The sequence below is a fragment of the Camellia sinensis genome, chromosome 4, assembly GCF_055761805.1.
Source record: "Camellia sinensis isolate YWXY chromosome 4, ASM5576180v1, whole genome shotgun sequence".
NCBI lineage: Eukaryota > Viridiplantae > Streptophyta > Magnoliopsida > Ericales > Theaceae > Camellia > Camellia sinensis.
Window position 1 is genome coordinate 144,740,610 of NC_138964.1, and position 15,853 is coordinate 144,756,462.

At 34.0% G+C, this 15,853-nt stretch overlaps 1 protein-coding gene across 1 annotated transcript; it reads right to left on the reverse strand.

Annotated features, from left to right (window-relative positions):
• Nucleotides 1-4,116: 4,116 nt before the first annotated feature.
• LOC114261060 (L10-interacting MYB domain-containing protein) lies at nucleotides 4,117-5,157 on the reverse strand. The gene is made up of 2 exons (XM_082923699.1): nucleotides 4,921-5,157; nucleotides 4,117-4,677 (listed from the first exon to the last, which is right to left on the reverse strand). The coding sequence occupies exons 1-2, from the start codon at nucleotides 5,155-5,157 to the stop codon at nucleotides 4,117-4,119; spliced, it is 798 nt and encodes a 265-aa protein (XP_082779825.1).
• Nucleotides 5,158-15,853: the final 10,696 nt, after the last annotated feature.

Here is a 15,853-nt window from a genome sequence, read left to right on the forward strand (position 1 = left end):
GTTACTTAGATATAATTTTAAAATGTTACCAAACGTTACTTAGATTTCAATAGCGTATTTGGTAAAAAAATGCCTCAGTGAAGTGAGCTGCTCTTGTTGTGATTTGACTAGGAAAAAAAATGATAAATTACAATTTGTCGTCTAAATATTTAGGGTAAATTATATTATTTTTTATTAAAATTTAGAAAAAATATTGTTCGGTTTTGATTTATTTTTTAAAAATAGAGTTTTTTATTTTTTGTTTTTAGTGCATTATTTTAATATTTTATATAAATTTTGGTATTTATTGAATTTTTTTAAAGATTTTTTACAAAAAAAATTATACTTTTTAAATATATTTATACTACATGTATCTAAAAACTTAAAATATCAAAAAAACCTCGGTGAAATTTTTTTAAAAAATACAAAAATAAAAAAAATCAATTTCCAAAAAAAAGAAATAAACCAAACAAGTTTATAATTTAAAAATAATTACACCAACCTCCTTTCTAATGTTTTTAAAACCGGACCGATGAGCGAACCGGAAAAAAAATCGGGTGGACGGGTCACCGGTTCAACCGTCGGGTCAAAGCGGTCGAACCGTGACGTCATAATTAATATTATATAATTAAAAAAATATAACTATAAATTATAAATAAATAAAAATATATATAAATAATCAAATAAAAATAAAAATTGTCGCATATTATTTATTAATAATATTTAATAAAGTCATAATTGATAAAAAAAAATCACTTATTTTAAAGAAATTATTTTTTAAACATTCCCTCCAAACAAATTGATTGAATACTAGATTTAATTTTAGAGGGAAATGAAATTTTTAACCCTCCCTCCAATCAATATGTTTCAAATAATTTGATTGAATCCCACATAGAATTTTGTAAGTTCTTTTTGAAAAATCTTTTCCTATAAATAGGAATAGACTTTCATAATCTTCTCAAGCTTTCAATGAGACTTTTCTTTATGAGAGGAGACTCTTGAAATAAGAATTTTTAGTCAAAATTTTGAAATATATATATATATATATATAAACATATAAAAAAGAAAGAAAGAAAAAAAAAAAGGAAAAAACAAACCGATCCGCCCTCTTGACTCGGTCCGGGTCACCGATTTTCCTGGTTCGACCACTGGGTCACCGGTTTTTCCCGGTTTTGCTCCCACTCCGGGTTTAGAGGGTTGACCGGACCGAAATAAGGCCCGGTTCCTGGTCCGACCATCCGGTCCGGTCCGAGTTTGAAAACATTGCTTTCTAATACTAATAAGGGAAAATTATTATGTAGTCTTATGTAAGGGATCTATATCCCTTCTAAGCCCACTATATTTTTAATAGACTAACAGGTCCACAGTTTTTTAAGTTTTGTACCTGGAGGTCCTGCTTTTTATTTTCTTATTTTTTAAATGGCTGTATTACCCTTTGATTTGAGATATATATATATATATATATACGTGAAAAATCAACTACTAGATTGTGATGTCGCCTATGCGAGGTTGTCTCTGATCTCGATCACAATCCGTGATGTCGATCTCTTTATATTGTGAGGTCGATCTTGTTGTGCAATCTGAATCTCTGTGTATAAGCGATCTCCGCGTACACTCTCTCTCTCTCTCTCTCGTTGTGTGTGTGTGTGTGTCTGTATCTGTGCCTCACTATATCTCTATCTGTCGATACATATATTTATGTATATATATAGATAAGCAAATTTGCGTAATCTCTAGTTTGTGTTGAGTAATGTTGTTATAATTCTTTGTTTTGTGATTAACTTTATTTGTTTGATACTTATTTTGTGATTTTTGTATGTGATGTAGTGTAATGATTTTGATTTTGTTGATTTTGTTTGTTGTATAGTGGTGCCGTTTGGTGTAGCTGTTAAAACATATTATAGATTATAGCTTTAATCAGAAGCTGTTAATGTGTTTGGTGTAGCTATTGGATTATAGATTTAAGTTGCTGAGTAGTGTTTGTTAAATAAGCTGTGAAGTAGCTTTTTGCTGTGTAAATGTCTTTTTTACCCTTGTTAGTTGTAAATTGAATTTATCTAGACTTTTTGCTATTAATTACATATTAAGAGATCATTCCAACACCAAATTAACATAACCCTATTATTTTTAAATAATAATAACAATGAAATAAATATTACACACACAAAAAATATATATTATATTTTAATAATTATTTCCTTGAGAAATTGACATTAAAATCTCATATCTTCTTGAATCCATCTCATAATCATCATTATGAACCGGATGCCCATGTCGGTCTTCCCCTACCACTGCTTTCTCATCAACAGGGACATACTCAATATGTTTATCATAAGAGTCGAATGCAATATCCCTTAACTTTAGTTCGTCTAATGAAGTTGTGGATTGCCATAGTAGCATAAACAAGTTGCCGTTGACAAACAAAATTGTAATTGCATGGAATATCTTTCATAAAAGGCCATCTTGCTTTCCAAACACCAAATGATCTTTCTATTACGCTCCTAAGTGATGAATGTGTTTTGTTGAATTTTTCATGTGCAGTTTGAGGAGGCTGATGGTCAAATTGAGCTAAATGATATCTCTCCCCTTTGTACGGCGCAAGATAACCCTTTGTGTTTGGATAGCCAAAATCAACCAAATAATACTCATCTACAAAGTAAAATATGAACTCATTACAAATATAACTAATATAGAATAAATGAATAAATCTTAATTTGTGTTACATACATACCTCCTTCTGGATATGGAAAATTATTGTTTGGATTCCTAATTGTATCCCAAAAAATTCGCGTGTCATGTGCACTTCCGTCCCAACCAGGCAAGCAAAAGGTGAAACACATGTCAAAGTCACACACTGCCAATATGTTTTGTGTAGCATATCCCTTCCTACCTATGAAACGGGGTAAGTATTCTGCTTCAACATGAGCTTTGATATGTGTTCCATCAATTGCCCAAAGGCAATTCTACATACAAAAAATATCATAAAATATTTTTTTTAAGAGAGAGAGAGAGAGAGTATTTGTAGTTACCTTAAAATGAGGGTAATATTTTCGGCTATTTTTTATGTACGGATGAACCCCACTGGCTTCACCCAATCCACGGACATTTTCATACACGCTTTTAAAACAGAGTGGAAGTATTTTGAAATAGTTTCACCAGATAATTGAAATCTTTCTTGAGCATTTCTATTGTTTGCATGTTGACCAACAATAAATAAAAAAATAGCAACTTGTTGTTGAACCCCAACTTTTTCCCCACTTTGTAGTTCATAGTTAGTCTCTAATAAATTGCACAATTGATAAAAAACATCCCTGTCCATTCTAAAATTTTCATATATTCTTGTAGCATTACCATGTTGCAATTCTAACATCCATTGATGTCCTATGAGGGCAGATGTCCTACATGGTTGTTTATTTAGGTAATTTTCTGCATAAATTGTTCCTGCCACTGCTGCTGCCATTAGGTAGGGATTCCCATACGGGTGATTTGGTTGTCATGAAGATCTAGCGACATTGTCATCATTATCATAATCACCATCATCATTGAAATTGTCCATCTTTTTATACTGTATAGAAATTGGAGTCATGTACGACATTCATTCAATAAGAAATTAATTTAACACACACAATAAATATAAAATTAGAGGATATAGATAAAATAAATTAATTTAACAATAAGAAATTAATTTAACACACAAAATTAGAGAATATAGACACAAAATAAAATTAAACAAACATCAGCAGAATACCTGCAAAGATTGGAATGCCTCTTGGTTGTTTAACAATTCGGAATGGCAAACAAGTTCACCATCATACTATATATAGACAATGTCATTGCAATATTCATCATTTAAAATAATATCTTTTTAAAATTGCTTTTCAACTTGCAGGCAAATGGCCAAAATACAACTTGCAAAGTCACATGGCACAAATGGACAAAATACAACTTGCAATAATACTTCCTATTCCATCCGTGAAGGCATAACTTGCAATAATACTTCCTATTCCATCCGTGAGAGCAGAAATTAAACATAATTCACTGAGGCAAACATAAATACAACATTAAGCCAAATTAATTAAAGATAGTCCTAAAAATGTCTTTTAAAATAATAATAAAAAAACACATTAGCACAATGAACTAATCACGAAAACCAAGAATGCGAACCTTTTCCAAAGCAATTTCAAGATTAATAAACTTCAAACGCAACACATCATTAGGCAAAGCCATGAAAGACTCACGAAGTGAGGGTTTCATGAACAACCTTGCAGCCCAAACTAAAAGGTCATCGTCTTCACTAACGCCAGAGATTGTGCTAATCTTAGCCAAACACTCAGTTATTGTGTGCAGATTTTGCATAGTAGCATTTTGTGTACTAGTTGAAGATGATGCCTCCACAACATCAACAATGCGGTTAAGTGTCTTACTCAACTCATCGGCAACTGATTGTTTTTTGTTCCCCTTTTGCTTCTTTGATGGACCCTCTTTTTGGCGACGACATTGGTTGCTCAATTCAGATGGATGGATTTCCGTATCAGTATCATCACCAAGTGGGGTGTGAGATCCCTCAGTGTCAAGAAACACTCCAGAGCTTGGGGTGTATGCCCACTCACCAGTTGCAGAAACATCAGAGAATAGTATGCCCATGTCATCGGCCAATGTCAATGGCTTCTCACGAAATTTGGCTGCATCAGGATACTTCTATAACAAAATATGGACAAATAATTACAAATATATAAATCATAAAGCTCAAGTACAAGTGAGCAAGAAAAAAAATTAACAAAATTCACTGACCTATAGCTTCAAATTCCACTAATCATCAGATGCCATGATAGCTCCAGTCAAGGGATCTAACCCCAGCCCAGTCTCACCTCTCAATAGATTTTTCCAAAGACCCCACTCTTTTTTTAAGATATCCTAACGATTTTTAAGCTAAATGCGAACATATGACTTTCCAGTTGCAATTTTGAACTTGTTAATAACTACTTCCCAACCAACCCTATCCAAGTGCATACCAAGTCTGTGACCTGCTTTCACTTGCTCCACACAAAGTTTGACAAAAATTTCAATGAATTTTGTGTCCCAATGTGCCTTTAAACCTTGTGAGGGTTGGAAGTTTTGGAAAGCTTTTCCCTTGCTCTTTGTAGTTGTTGGAGATTGTGATGGTGGTTGGGAACTCATTTTCTATTAAACAAATCATAATAATAAAAATGCTTGAATTGCAACAATGGTTTGAACAAACCTTTACTCATAATATTAAAAACCATATCAACAAAAAAATAAAAAACTAATTGGTGTGTGTGAGATAGCAACAGATTGGTGTGTTAACCACTCCTCAAAGCATTAACAAAAGAAAATGATAATTTTTTTGTATCATGGACAATAGAAAGGGTTGAGAAGGGCTTGAAACAGATAAAGTAAAGCACTTTCAGTTATCATGATCGCTTAGGTATGTAAAGCACTTTCAATTATTGGCTTAACATTATTATGAGTATTGAGTGTGGTTTATGGTGCTGATAAATCTTATGTTATTTGCTTGTTGAGTGTGTTCTTTGGTACCTAATGAAGACGTTTAAAAGGCTAAAGTCTTAAATTTTTCTAATTTGATAACTATGAAAAGAACTGCTGCTTCTGCAGAACAGGCTTGCCTTCTCTCTGCTGGCATTACCCCAGCTAGAATTCTATCATTCCCAGAATTCTGTATCTAATGAAGATAAAATTAATCCACAAGTCATAACCTAAATTCGAAATTAGAGCAACTATTTGAACTTTTATAATATTGTCATTTATGTTAAGGACTTCACCTTTTTGATTGAATTAATTTGTGGGAATAGTTTGGAGACACTACTGCTAAACAATTCTTGGGATATTTTATCTAAATTAACTTTGCATTTACCTTTTCTTTAGCACAAGACAATCTTGTTTTCCTTGAGCATTGGTTTAGCAAATTCCCGGAATACAAGAACATAGACTTCTGTATTACAGGGGAGAGTTATGCTGGTATGCATAATTTTAATAAGCATCACCAATGCTATGTTTGGCAGCACAAAATTCGGCACAAAATTCATGCTTTCAATTTGGAAAAAAGAGATTACCTCAGTTCAAATTTTGAACTAAGATGATTTTCATTTTCAAAATTCAAAGGCATGAAAGTTTACCAATCACTATCAATTTCAATACAACATGACAATTTTGTTTCTTGACAAGACACTACGGCCCACAGCTGGCACAACTCATTATTCAATCCAAAAGGAAGTTCAATCTCAAGGGAATAACTGTGAGTTTAAAAATAAAACGATAATTACCCAAACCCACCTTATTTATTTATTTATTTCCTAATTTCTATTTGAATTAATTTCAACTCCAAATAAAATAATCCGATTTTGTGGTGCTTGCAGATAGGAAATCCACTTCTGGAATTCAACTCCTACACAAATTTAACATAAAATTTTTAACTCCTACACAAATAGAGCATTAACAAACCAACTTCTACACAAATTTTTAACATCAAAGCATGAATAAATTTCCCCAAATTTTTCCTAAACCCTAACTATTCTTATTTTCCCCAATTTGAACAAATTTGAAATAGACATGCATGCTGAACAAATTTAAAATAAAAAATAACCAAAACAATATGCCGAGCAAGAAAAAGAAAAATCAAAAATCAAGTAAATGAACCAGAGTCAGAAAGAGAGAAACAAATCCAGAGTCGGAAACGAACCAGAGCCGCACGTCGCCGGAAACAAACCAGAGCTTCACATCTCCGGAACTGAACCATTGCCGAAAGCGAACCAGAGTCGCAATCTTGTTGCTGCGTTGCTGTTGATCTCTTGCCAAAGAGAAAGATTAGGGCAAAAAAACGAATATATATAGGTGGTATAAAGGTAAATGTTTCAAAACACTAAGGACATTTAAGTATATTTTCCCTCCGCGTTTTACCCGTGAGAATCTGAAGCTGGTTGAACCAGCTTTTGAATTTTAGTTTTTTTCACCTTGCCTATAATTTGTAGAAGTTGAAGCTGAAGCAGATTCAAGGCTACCAAACAGATTGAATTAGCTTTTTTTAAGATAAAAGCTAGAAGTTGGGCAAAAAAAGCTTCAACAAACACCACCAGTGTAATATGTTTTGAAGTTGTAGTTTGGAATTGTGAATTCTGAAGTTTTAATATTGATATGTTGTAACTGTATAATTTTGTAGTTTGGAATTGTGAATTGTGAAGTGTTGATACTGATATGTTGTAACTGTATAATTTTACAGCTTGGAATCTGTGAACAATTGTTTGCTAGTTTGTGATTTTGTAATATGGAGGGGTGTTTCATGTTAATGTGCAAATACAGTAAGTCTTGTGCTACTATTAAGATTAGTGAGGGATGTAGTTATATGAAGTTGTTGATAAAATATCTGCGAAATTCAAAGAGTTGAGTGTTGGTAACTTTTGTTTGTTTTTTTCTATGCCTGAAAATTTTAATTATATTGTTGAATGTAATGATGATTTGGGGAATATGATGTCAATGGTAAGTTGTAATGGTTCTCATGTTGTTGATGTTGTTGTGGGTGATAAGAGAATTGTGGAGGTTGATAATAATTCTTCTAAGATTGATTCTGTAATTTGTGAGAGTTCTTTGGTTAACGATTATGATGATTTTGGTGGTTTGTTGCCTAGTTTTTATCCAGAACCAGAGAGAGTTTTGTTGTCTACTAGTTGGAAGGGGATTATACACAGTGTTGGTCAAGAATTTTAAGGTGGAGTGTCGGCGTTCCGCATTGCATTGGTTAAGTATGCAGTTGAATGTGATTTTGCAATGAATTATTTGAAGAACGATGCAACAAGAGTAACTGCCGAATATATGATGAAGTCATCTACGAGTTGTAAATGGTTTGTGTATGGAAGCATGTTGATGAATTCCGATATTTTTTTTTTATTATGAAGTTGGATAATGTGCATACTTGTGGGGTTGTTACTCATAGATCTTGTAGCAAAATGGTTGGTTCTAAACTTGTGTCTAATATTGTGCATAATAATATTAGTGATAATCCGTTGACTCGTCCTATTGAAGTTAAAAAACAAGTTGAAGAAGCAATATGGTATAGATGTTTCTTATCGAGTTGCATGGTTATGAGTTGATAAGGTAAGAGGTGGGTTGTTTAGTGATTTTGCATCTTTTTTTGACCAATTTCGATGGTACCTTGAGACGGGTATGAGAACGAATCCCGAAAGTGTGTTTGAATTAAATGTGGATGAAAGTAGTGGGTGTTTTTGGAGGTTGTTTGTGGCATTTCATGGGTGTTTGTATGGCTTTCAATTTTGTCGTCTGTTATTATTTATTGATTGTATATTCTTGAAGAGGCGTTACAAGAGGCATTTGCTTGCAGCAACATCAAAGGATGGTAATCAAGATATGTATTTATTTGCAGTTAGTATAGTTTTGGTTTGTCAATGTGTTTTGGCAGTTGGTGGATTTTGATTTTTGTTATTGTATCGTGAGTCTGCTAATTTTTGCAGTTTCATGTTATTTTGTTTTCAGGCCTATTTCCTTTGGCTTTTGCGATTGTTGATGCTGAAAATCAAGGGTTGCGTTTGCTAGAGTTTTATAAATATAATTTGAGAGTATGAGTTGTATTTTGAGTTTGTGAGTTGTGGAATTATTATTTGAGTATAGAAAATTTGTTTGGTTATGGTTTTTGAATAGAGTGTTGAAGTGTGTTTTGAATTGTATGTGGAATTGAGTTTTGAGTGTTTGATGTGACATGTGAAATAATAAAATTTGTTTGGTGATGAGTTTTCAAAATAGTTTCAGAACTTAATTCAACCTTTAATTAATAATCAAACATACAACTCATATATCGATATTCGTATTTTTGATCAACAGTCATAACCAAACTATTTTTAAAATACTCAAATTAAAAAATGATTTTTTTTTCAATTAATTGTTTTTAAGTAATTTTTTTGAATAAATTTTTTTGTCAAATAATTTTTTTTAAATAACTTCTATGTCAATTACTTTGTGTCAATTAATTTTTGTGTGAATTCATTTTTTTGGCCTGTGCAAAGATTTTGTACAATATGTTTTTAATTTTTTTCAAAAATTTTGTTCAAGTTAATAACTTTGGTGAATATATATTGATAACAATTAACATAAATCAGTGTGTTTAATATTTTCAAATACAAATCAATACGTAAACGTTACCAAACATTTTCATTACTTTTTCATTTATTACATTTTATTAATGTAATAAAAAACTCGTCTGAAAAAGTGCATGCATTATTGTACTCTTGCAAGTCACTCACCCGTGAAGGCCACAGAAGGTCGTATAATTGGGGGGAGTGATATTTGTGTATGAAATTACCAATTCGCCCCTCTTAAATTGAATGGCAGAACAAAATAAAAAGGATAATTTTGTCATTTCACGTATCCAAGACACCTACCCCCTCTTATCCATCACTGTGGAATAAAGAAAAGAGAGACCATGACAAAAACTTGCAGACATGGTCAGTATACGCATGCAATTACAAATAAGTAAGGAAAATAAAAAAATAAAAATAAATATTAGTAAGAAATCAAAAGTAAGTAAGAAAAAAAAAAAACCTTATGAACCTTGGACCTTATGAACCTCAGCCTCTATATAAGATCTGAGTCTGTACCATCTTCACCATCCAGAATTTCAACACACCATCTGAGCCCGTCTCATTCCAACACCTTTAGCAGCTCATCACACTATAATATTCACTATATTCAGCATAGAAGGAAGAGAGAAGAGGTTAGTTCATATTCTTGATAGCTTGAGAACTGAGTTGCAGGGAGGCAAATTGCAGGCAAAGAACAGCCACCAGGGACATCCGGCCGGTCATCTGGTTCAGCCACCACTTTGCCTTCCACACCCAGTTTCGCTATCTGTTGCCTATCTGTTCCATTTTTCCTACCAACATCATACATTTTTCATATATTTTTCTTAACTTTTACATACATTTTTCTTAACTTTTGCAGTCATCATGCCAAGAACAAAAAGAGCGAGACCCAAACGTGGCGAAACCTCTAACCCTGTACAACGTGAACCATAACAACAACATCATGACTATCCAACTAATGATTTTCTCACATATCATCATGAACAAGCCTATTCAAATTTTGCTAATCGACCAATTGTTACGGGGAGAAAGGTAAATCTACCTTCTTAATATGATCCACTATTGCTTGGCAGATTGGATACAATGGGATGGTTACCTTTAACTAATTTACCACATAAGGTATATTTCTGTCTTGTACAGTTATTTTACGTTCACTTGACATCTGCTGAGCAACAAGTGGAACCATTCACTCTGACCTCTTATGTAAAGGGGAAAGCAATCACACTCAGTCCCCGCACTTTCGCACAAATTATTGGAGTTGAAACAGTTGGCTAACATTGTTGATGATGTAACTGAGGTTTATACCATAATTTGTGAGAACCGAATCACCGTCACTAATTTACAAGCCAGACATTTAAAATCCTACCTTCGTATTTTTCATCGATGGATAGTTGAAAATGTCACTCCCAAAAAAGGACATTTTGATGTCGTTCCATGTTTTAATGTTTATTTGTTATATTGTTTTGAAATTGGACAAAAATTAGATTTATGCTCCATATTACTGAGAGAAATGAATGTTGCAAAACTTGGTACTCTGAGTGGCCGGTCACTACCTTTTGGAGCTTTGTTAACCAAAATTTTCAGAGCGCATCCTGTCAATGTGTAAGAATCACTTCACCAATTTCTGAGTACACACTGACCCGAGCTGGTGGTGCTGACATATAATAACCCACATTCATGTCTTAGTCATGTTCATGTGCATTTTCATGATTTTGTCTTATTAAGCTTGCATTTGTAGACTTAGACTTGTTTTGCCTAAGTAAAGGTTCTTGTCTTGTCTTGATGCTATCTTGTTTTCCCTAAGTGTTGTATGCATGCTTTGTTCCTTCCTTGCTGTGTTAAGCCTAGGTCATGTCAAGCCTAGGTCATGCCAAGCCTAGGTCATGTTAAGCCTAGGTCATGCCAAGCCTAGGTCATGTTAAGCCTAGGTCATGTTAAGCCTAGGTCATGCCAAGCCAAGCCTAGGTCATGTCAAGCCTAGGTCATGCCAAGCCTAGGTCATGTTAAGCCTAGGTCATGCCAAGCTTAGGTCATGTTAAGCCTAGGTCATGCCAAGCCTAGGTCATGTCAAGCCTAGGTCATGCCAAGCCTAGGTCATGTTAAGCCTAGGTCATGCCAAGCCTAGGTCATGCCAAGCCTAGGTCATGCCAAACCTAGGTCATGTTAAGCCTAGGTCATGCCAAGCCTAGGTCACACCTTTGAACCTCTTACCCCTAGGACCATCTTGGAACCACTCTGGTTGACCTCCACCATCACCTAGGCATATTGGCCGAGATGTCATCATCTAGGCCGAGGTGTGCACCACCTAGGCCGAGATGTGCATCATCTGGGCCGAGATGTTATCATCTAGGCGTCCTAGATCCCTGATCCTTGCACTTAGTGATCTTGTTCTGGGACTGGAATGACCTAGACCGAGGTGTGGCACATCTAGGCCGAGGTGTGGCACAGCTAGGTCAAGTGTTATCCTTCCTAGCCGAGGTCATTGGAACCTTACTTGCCGAAGCCTTTGTCCTAAGCTGAGATCATTACCTGCCGGAGTGCCCATGTCATCTAGCTTGTTGTATACACTTTGTCTTACACATGTCTTGTCACTTAGTCATCTTTTTGAGGAGAACCAATCCGGTAGTGTCACGTGTCCCGGCAGAGTGTTAAGTTAGCTGTCAGAGAGAGAAACCTATCATTTCTATATCTTTGTTCTAAGGAGGAGAGAGAAGCTCCAGGAAGAGAGGAAGAGGAATTCCAGAGAGAGGTAGATTTCCAAGTTTAATCCCTAGAGATCGAACCGTTAGATCCATATTTTAAGGTTAGATTCGTGATCTACTCTTGTTATTCTTTATGTTGATCTAATCGCATTACATGATCTAGCATGTTTCATGAACCATGCATTGTTTTGAAGTTCGGTTTTAGGAAGAGAAAGTGATATTCATGTGTTCTTGAAGAAAACCATGTTTTGATCCGAAAGTTTATATCAAGATGCATGTTTTGTGTTTGTTTTCATATGATCTTCAAGTACGAGTACCAAGGTCCATGTTTTCGAACTCATAGTATGAAATCCCAGATCTTGTAATAACAAGTTATGATTTTAGTATTCATGTTCTTCATGTTCTTCATGCTCATGTTCTTCATGTTCTGCAAGGAGGAAACCCAGATTTCCAGGCTTCATTTCCCTAGGTGTGATCACCGAGACCACTCTTGCCTAGATCACACACTTAGGCCAAGCATCGTATCTCACCTTGGCCTACCTTGCATGATCACTTGCATGTTAGTTTATCTTGCATGCACACCTAGGCTAACCACTGCACACCTAGGCCGACCATGGTACACCCATGCCGGCACCTTGTAACACCTCGGCAGACAACTGCATACTGAAGCCTAGGTAACCACACCTCGGCCAAGAGGTGTGGGACCTTGGCCAAGACCTCCTGAGTTGACCCAGCTAGGTTATTTTAGCCTAGATCATTTCTGTGCATCCATTCCCGGACCTGGTTGGTACCCAACATGTTTTCCCTAGATGTTTCCAGTATGTTTTCCCTAGATGTTTTCCAGCATGTTTTCCCTAGATGTTTCCAGCATGTGTTTCCCTAGATGTTTTCCAGCATGTTTTCCCTAGATCATTTGCATTCATGTAAAGCTTGTTTTTAAGAGTACATTCAATAGACTTTGCCATGTGTTTGTAGGACTTAGACCTTTGCCTTGATCCCGACATCCCAAGAACTATGTGAGTGGTATTTCTAATGAAGCTATGTTATAACGTTTTGTTAAAGCTTCGCTTTGCTTGTTTTGAAAAGTATTGCTAAGCATGAATGATGATCCCTATTTTGTATATCAAGTATTAGCCTTGTTTTGGATGACATTCTTGGAAAGTCCGTACGTGCTAGGGGACTCTAAACTTTTGTAGCACAAGTCCTCCCATGCTAGGGGACTTTAAACCCATGTAGCATCATGTTTGAGAGATATTTGTCATCGACGGTCTATGAATGGATGGCCCCACCGACGGTCTGTGAACGAGTGGATTTGTCATCGATGGTCTATGAATAGATGGCCCCACCGACGGTCTGTGAACGGGTGGATTTGTCACCGACGGTCTATGAACGAGTGGGTTTGTTTTGTCAGGAATGTCATCACCCCATGTATTATGTAGATGTTATTAAACATCCCAAGAAGATTTGAAAGACCAAGATTTGATTGATGAACTTGATCTATCCCATGTTTTGAACAAGCTATGATATATGTATTGTTTTGACAAGGACCTCGGGAATCATTCATTTAACCCCTTTATTACTTATACCATTCACTGAGTATCCAAGCTCACCCTCTCCTTATATATATATGTAGATAACAAGCATGAAGGCGGTGACGCCAAGATGTGTTAATTGCAAGAAGATGTTTGATCCATGTTATGTCGGCAATCTTGAAGATTATGCTTCTCGACTTTATATTTCATGTATTTTGTATATATGTCGGCTTGAGAAGCCTTTTGATCAAGATGTAACATGTACTTTATTTTATTTGTATTCAAGTTGTAAAACCATGCTAAGATGTATGTCATTTTATTTGATCTATGCACAGCTCTTATGGACTACTTAGATTTAAATATATTGCTTCTGCACATGTTAGCCCCATATGTAATACTCTGATTGTGTGTGAATTTTGAAAGTTGGCCTTCGGTAATCTCGGATTACTGGCCATCACGGCACCATTCTACTAGGGGCGGAATGGGATCGTGACATGACAACTTGCTAGGCTCTATTAATTTTGAAAATGAACCAATACCTGATGATGAAGAACTCAATGACAATGCCATGCCACCAAATGAACAACTCCATTACTGGACTGATTATTTAGCGTTGGAACAAGAACAGTACAATCAGCACCTACAATGGGAACAACAAATGGCTAATCAGGTCAATACATTGGGTACTCAGTTCGATGAGTTTGTCGCCGCTCAGAACTCACTAAGTCAACAATTTGGTGAGTTTCGTGTAGACTCAGGGAGACATGATGAAGTGACAAGGAACCGCATTGATTAGATTGACCATCGAGTCACTGACGTGTACCATAAGTACTTTCCTCCACCTTCACCACCACCTGATAATGATGTTTAACTTGTTTCGATGAACGTTTAAAAAATTGACACATGTTGTGGTTACATTTTCTTTTCTTATTTTATTGTGGTTATTTTATTTTCTCATTTTGTTATGGTTCTTTTATTTTGTTGTAATCTTTTGTATTGACGTAACGAATAGAATTTTTTTTTTCTGCACTGTAAAATTTGCCAGTGACAATGTTATAACAATTTGTGTGTTATATTATGAAATTAAAAAAAAATTCATACAAAAATTAATAAAAAGAAATTAATAAATGTGTAACAAATCCTTTATTTCAATAAAATGCAAAAATTAAAATTAAAATTAAAATGTAAAAAGTCTACGAATTAATCAAAAAATTTAAATTAATAACAAAATCATTATTTATATTTAAAGGAAAAAAACAACTTCAAAAAAACAACTTAAAAAATATAATCGGCTCAAATGAAATAAAATAGGGGAAAAATTAATAATTATACATTTTTTTTTAATAAGAAGGAAATAAAAATTAATAAAAACTTATTGGTATAATGTCTAAAAATAACAAAATCATTATGTTAACATGAACAAGAAAACAATTAATAAAAATAAATTAAAATTAATAACAAAGCCTCTAAATTGTTTGAAAATGAGAAAAGTAAATTAATTAAAATATGTCATCTACAAATAAATTATAAAAAATTTAAATTAATAATAAAACCATTATTTTACTAAAATGAGAAAAAACAAGTTAAGAAAAAAAATTTGGCTAACATGAAATAAAAAAAAAAAGTTCAATTTATAAAATGGGGACATGCGTAGCTCAAATTTTGGAAACGATCTTTTATTTAGGTGCACTAATAACTCAGTGTTGTTCGGCCCATGGGGACCCATCATGGACCCCGTTTAAATAATTTAAACCGTTGAATGTGTAGAAATCGCGGAGTACTATATGCTTATGAAAAAGCATCCTGATCAAATGTCAGTAACTATATGATCAAATCAGTTTAAAATTATAAAATTTATGGTGTTATTGTTAACGATTGAAAACGAACTAATCTGATTAGATAGTTATCCATATCTGATCAACGTGATTTTTTACAAAAAGATAGTACTCCATGAGTTCTACACATTGAACGGTTTTGATTAGCAAAACGGGACCCGTAGTGGGTCCCCACGGGCCGAACAACACCTCTAATTCAATGCTCGAATAGCAGGGAAACATCTCACAGCCTCTAGTCTACCAACGCTGTCACTGCATTCAGCCCACTGTACAACCTATTCCATCAAATCTTCTCTTATACAGTAATTTATACAATTTTTTGAATACACATTTTTCTGTAAAAAGCACAAAATTTATCCCAAACAACTATCTTTTTTTCCTCAACTTTTCAGTCCAAAAAGTGAAAAAGTGGACTTAGTTAGGACACCTCAAAAAAATAATGAATAAAAACTTGTTGGTATAATATATGAAAATAACAAAACCATTATGTTAACATCAACAAAAAAACAATTAATAAAATGAAATAAAAATTAATAACATAGCCTTCAAATTGTTTTAAAATTAGACAAGTAAATTAATAAAAATATGTCGTCTAAAAATTAATTTTAAAAAATTGAAATTAATAACAAAACCATTATTTTGTTGAAATAAAAAAAAAACAAATTAAGAAATAGACATTT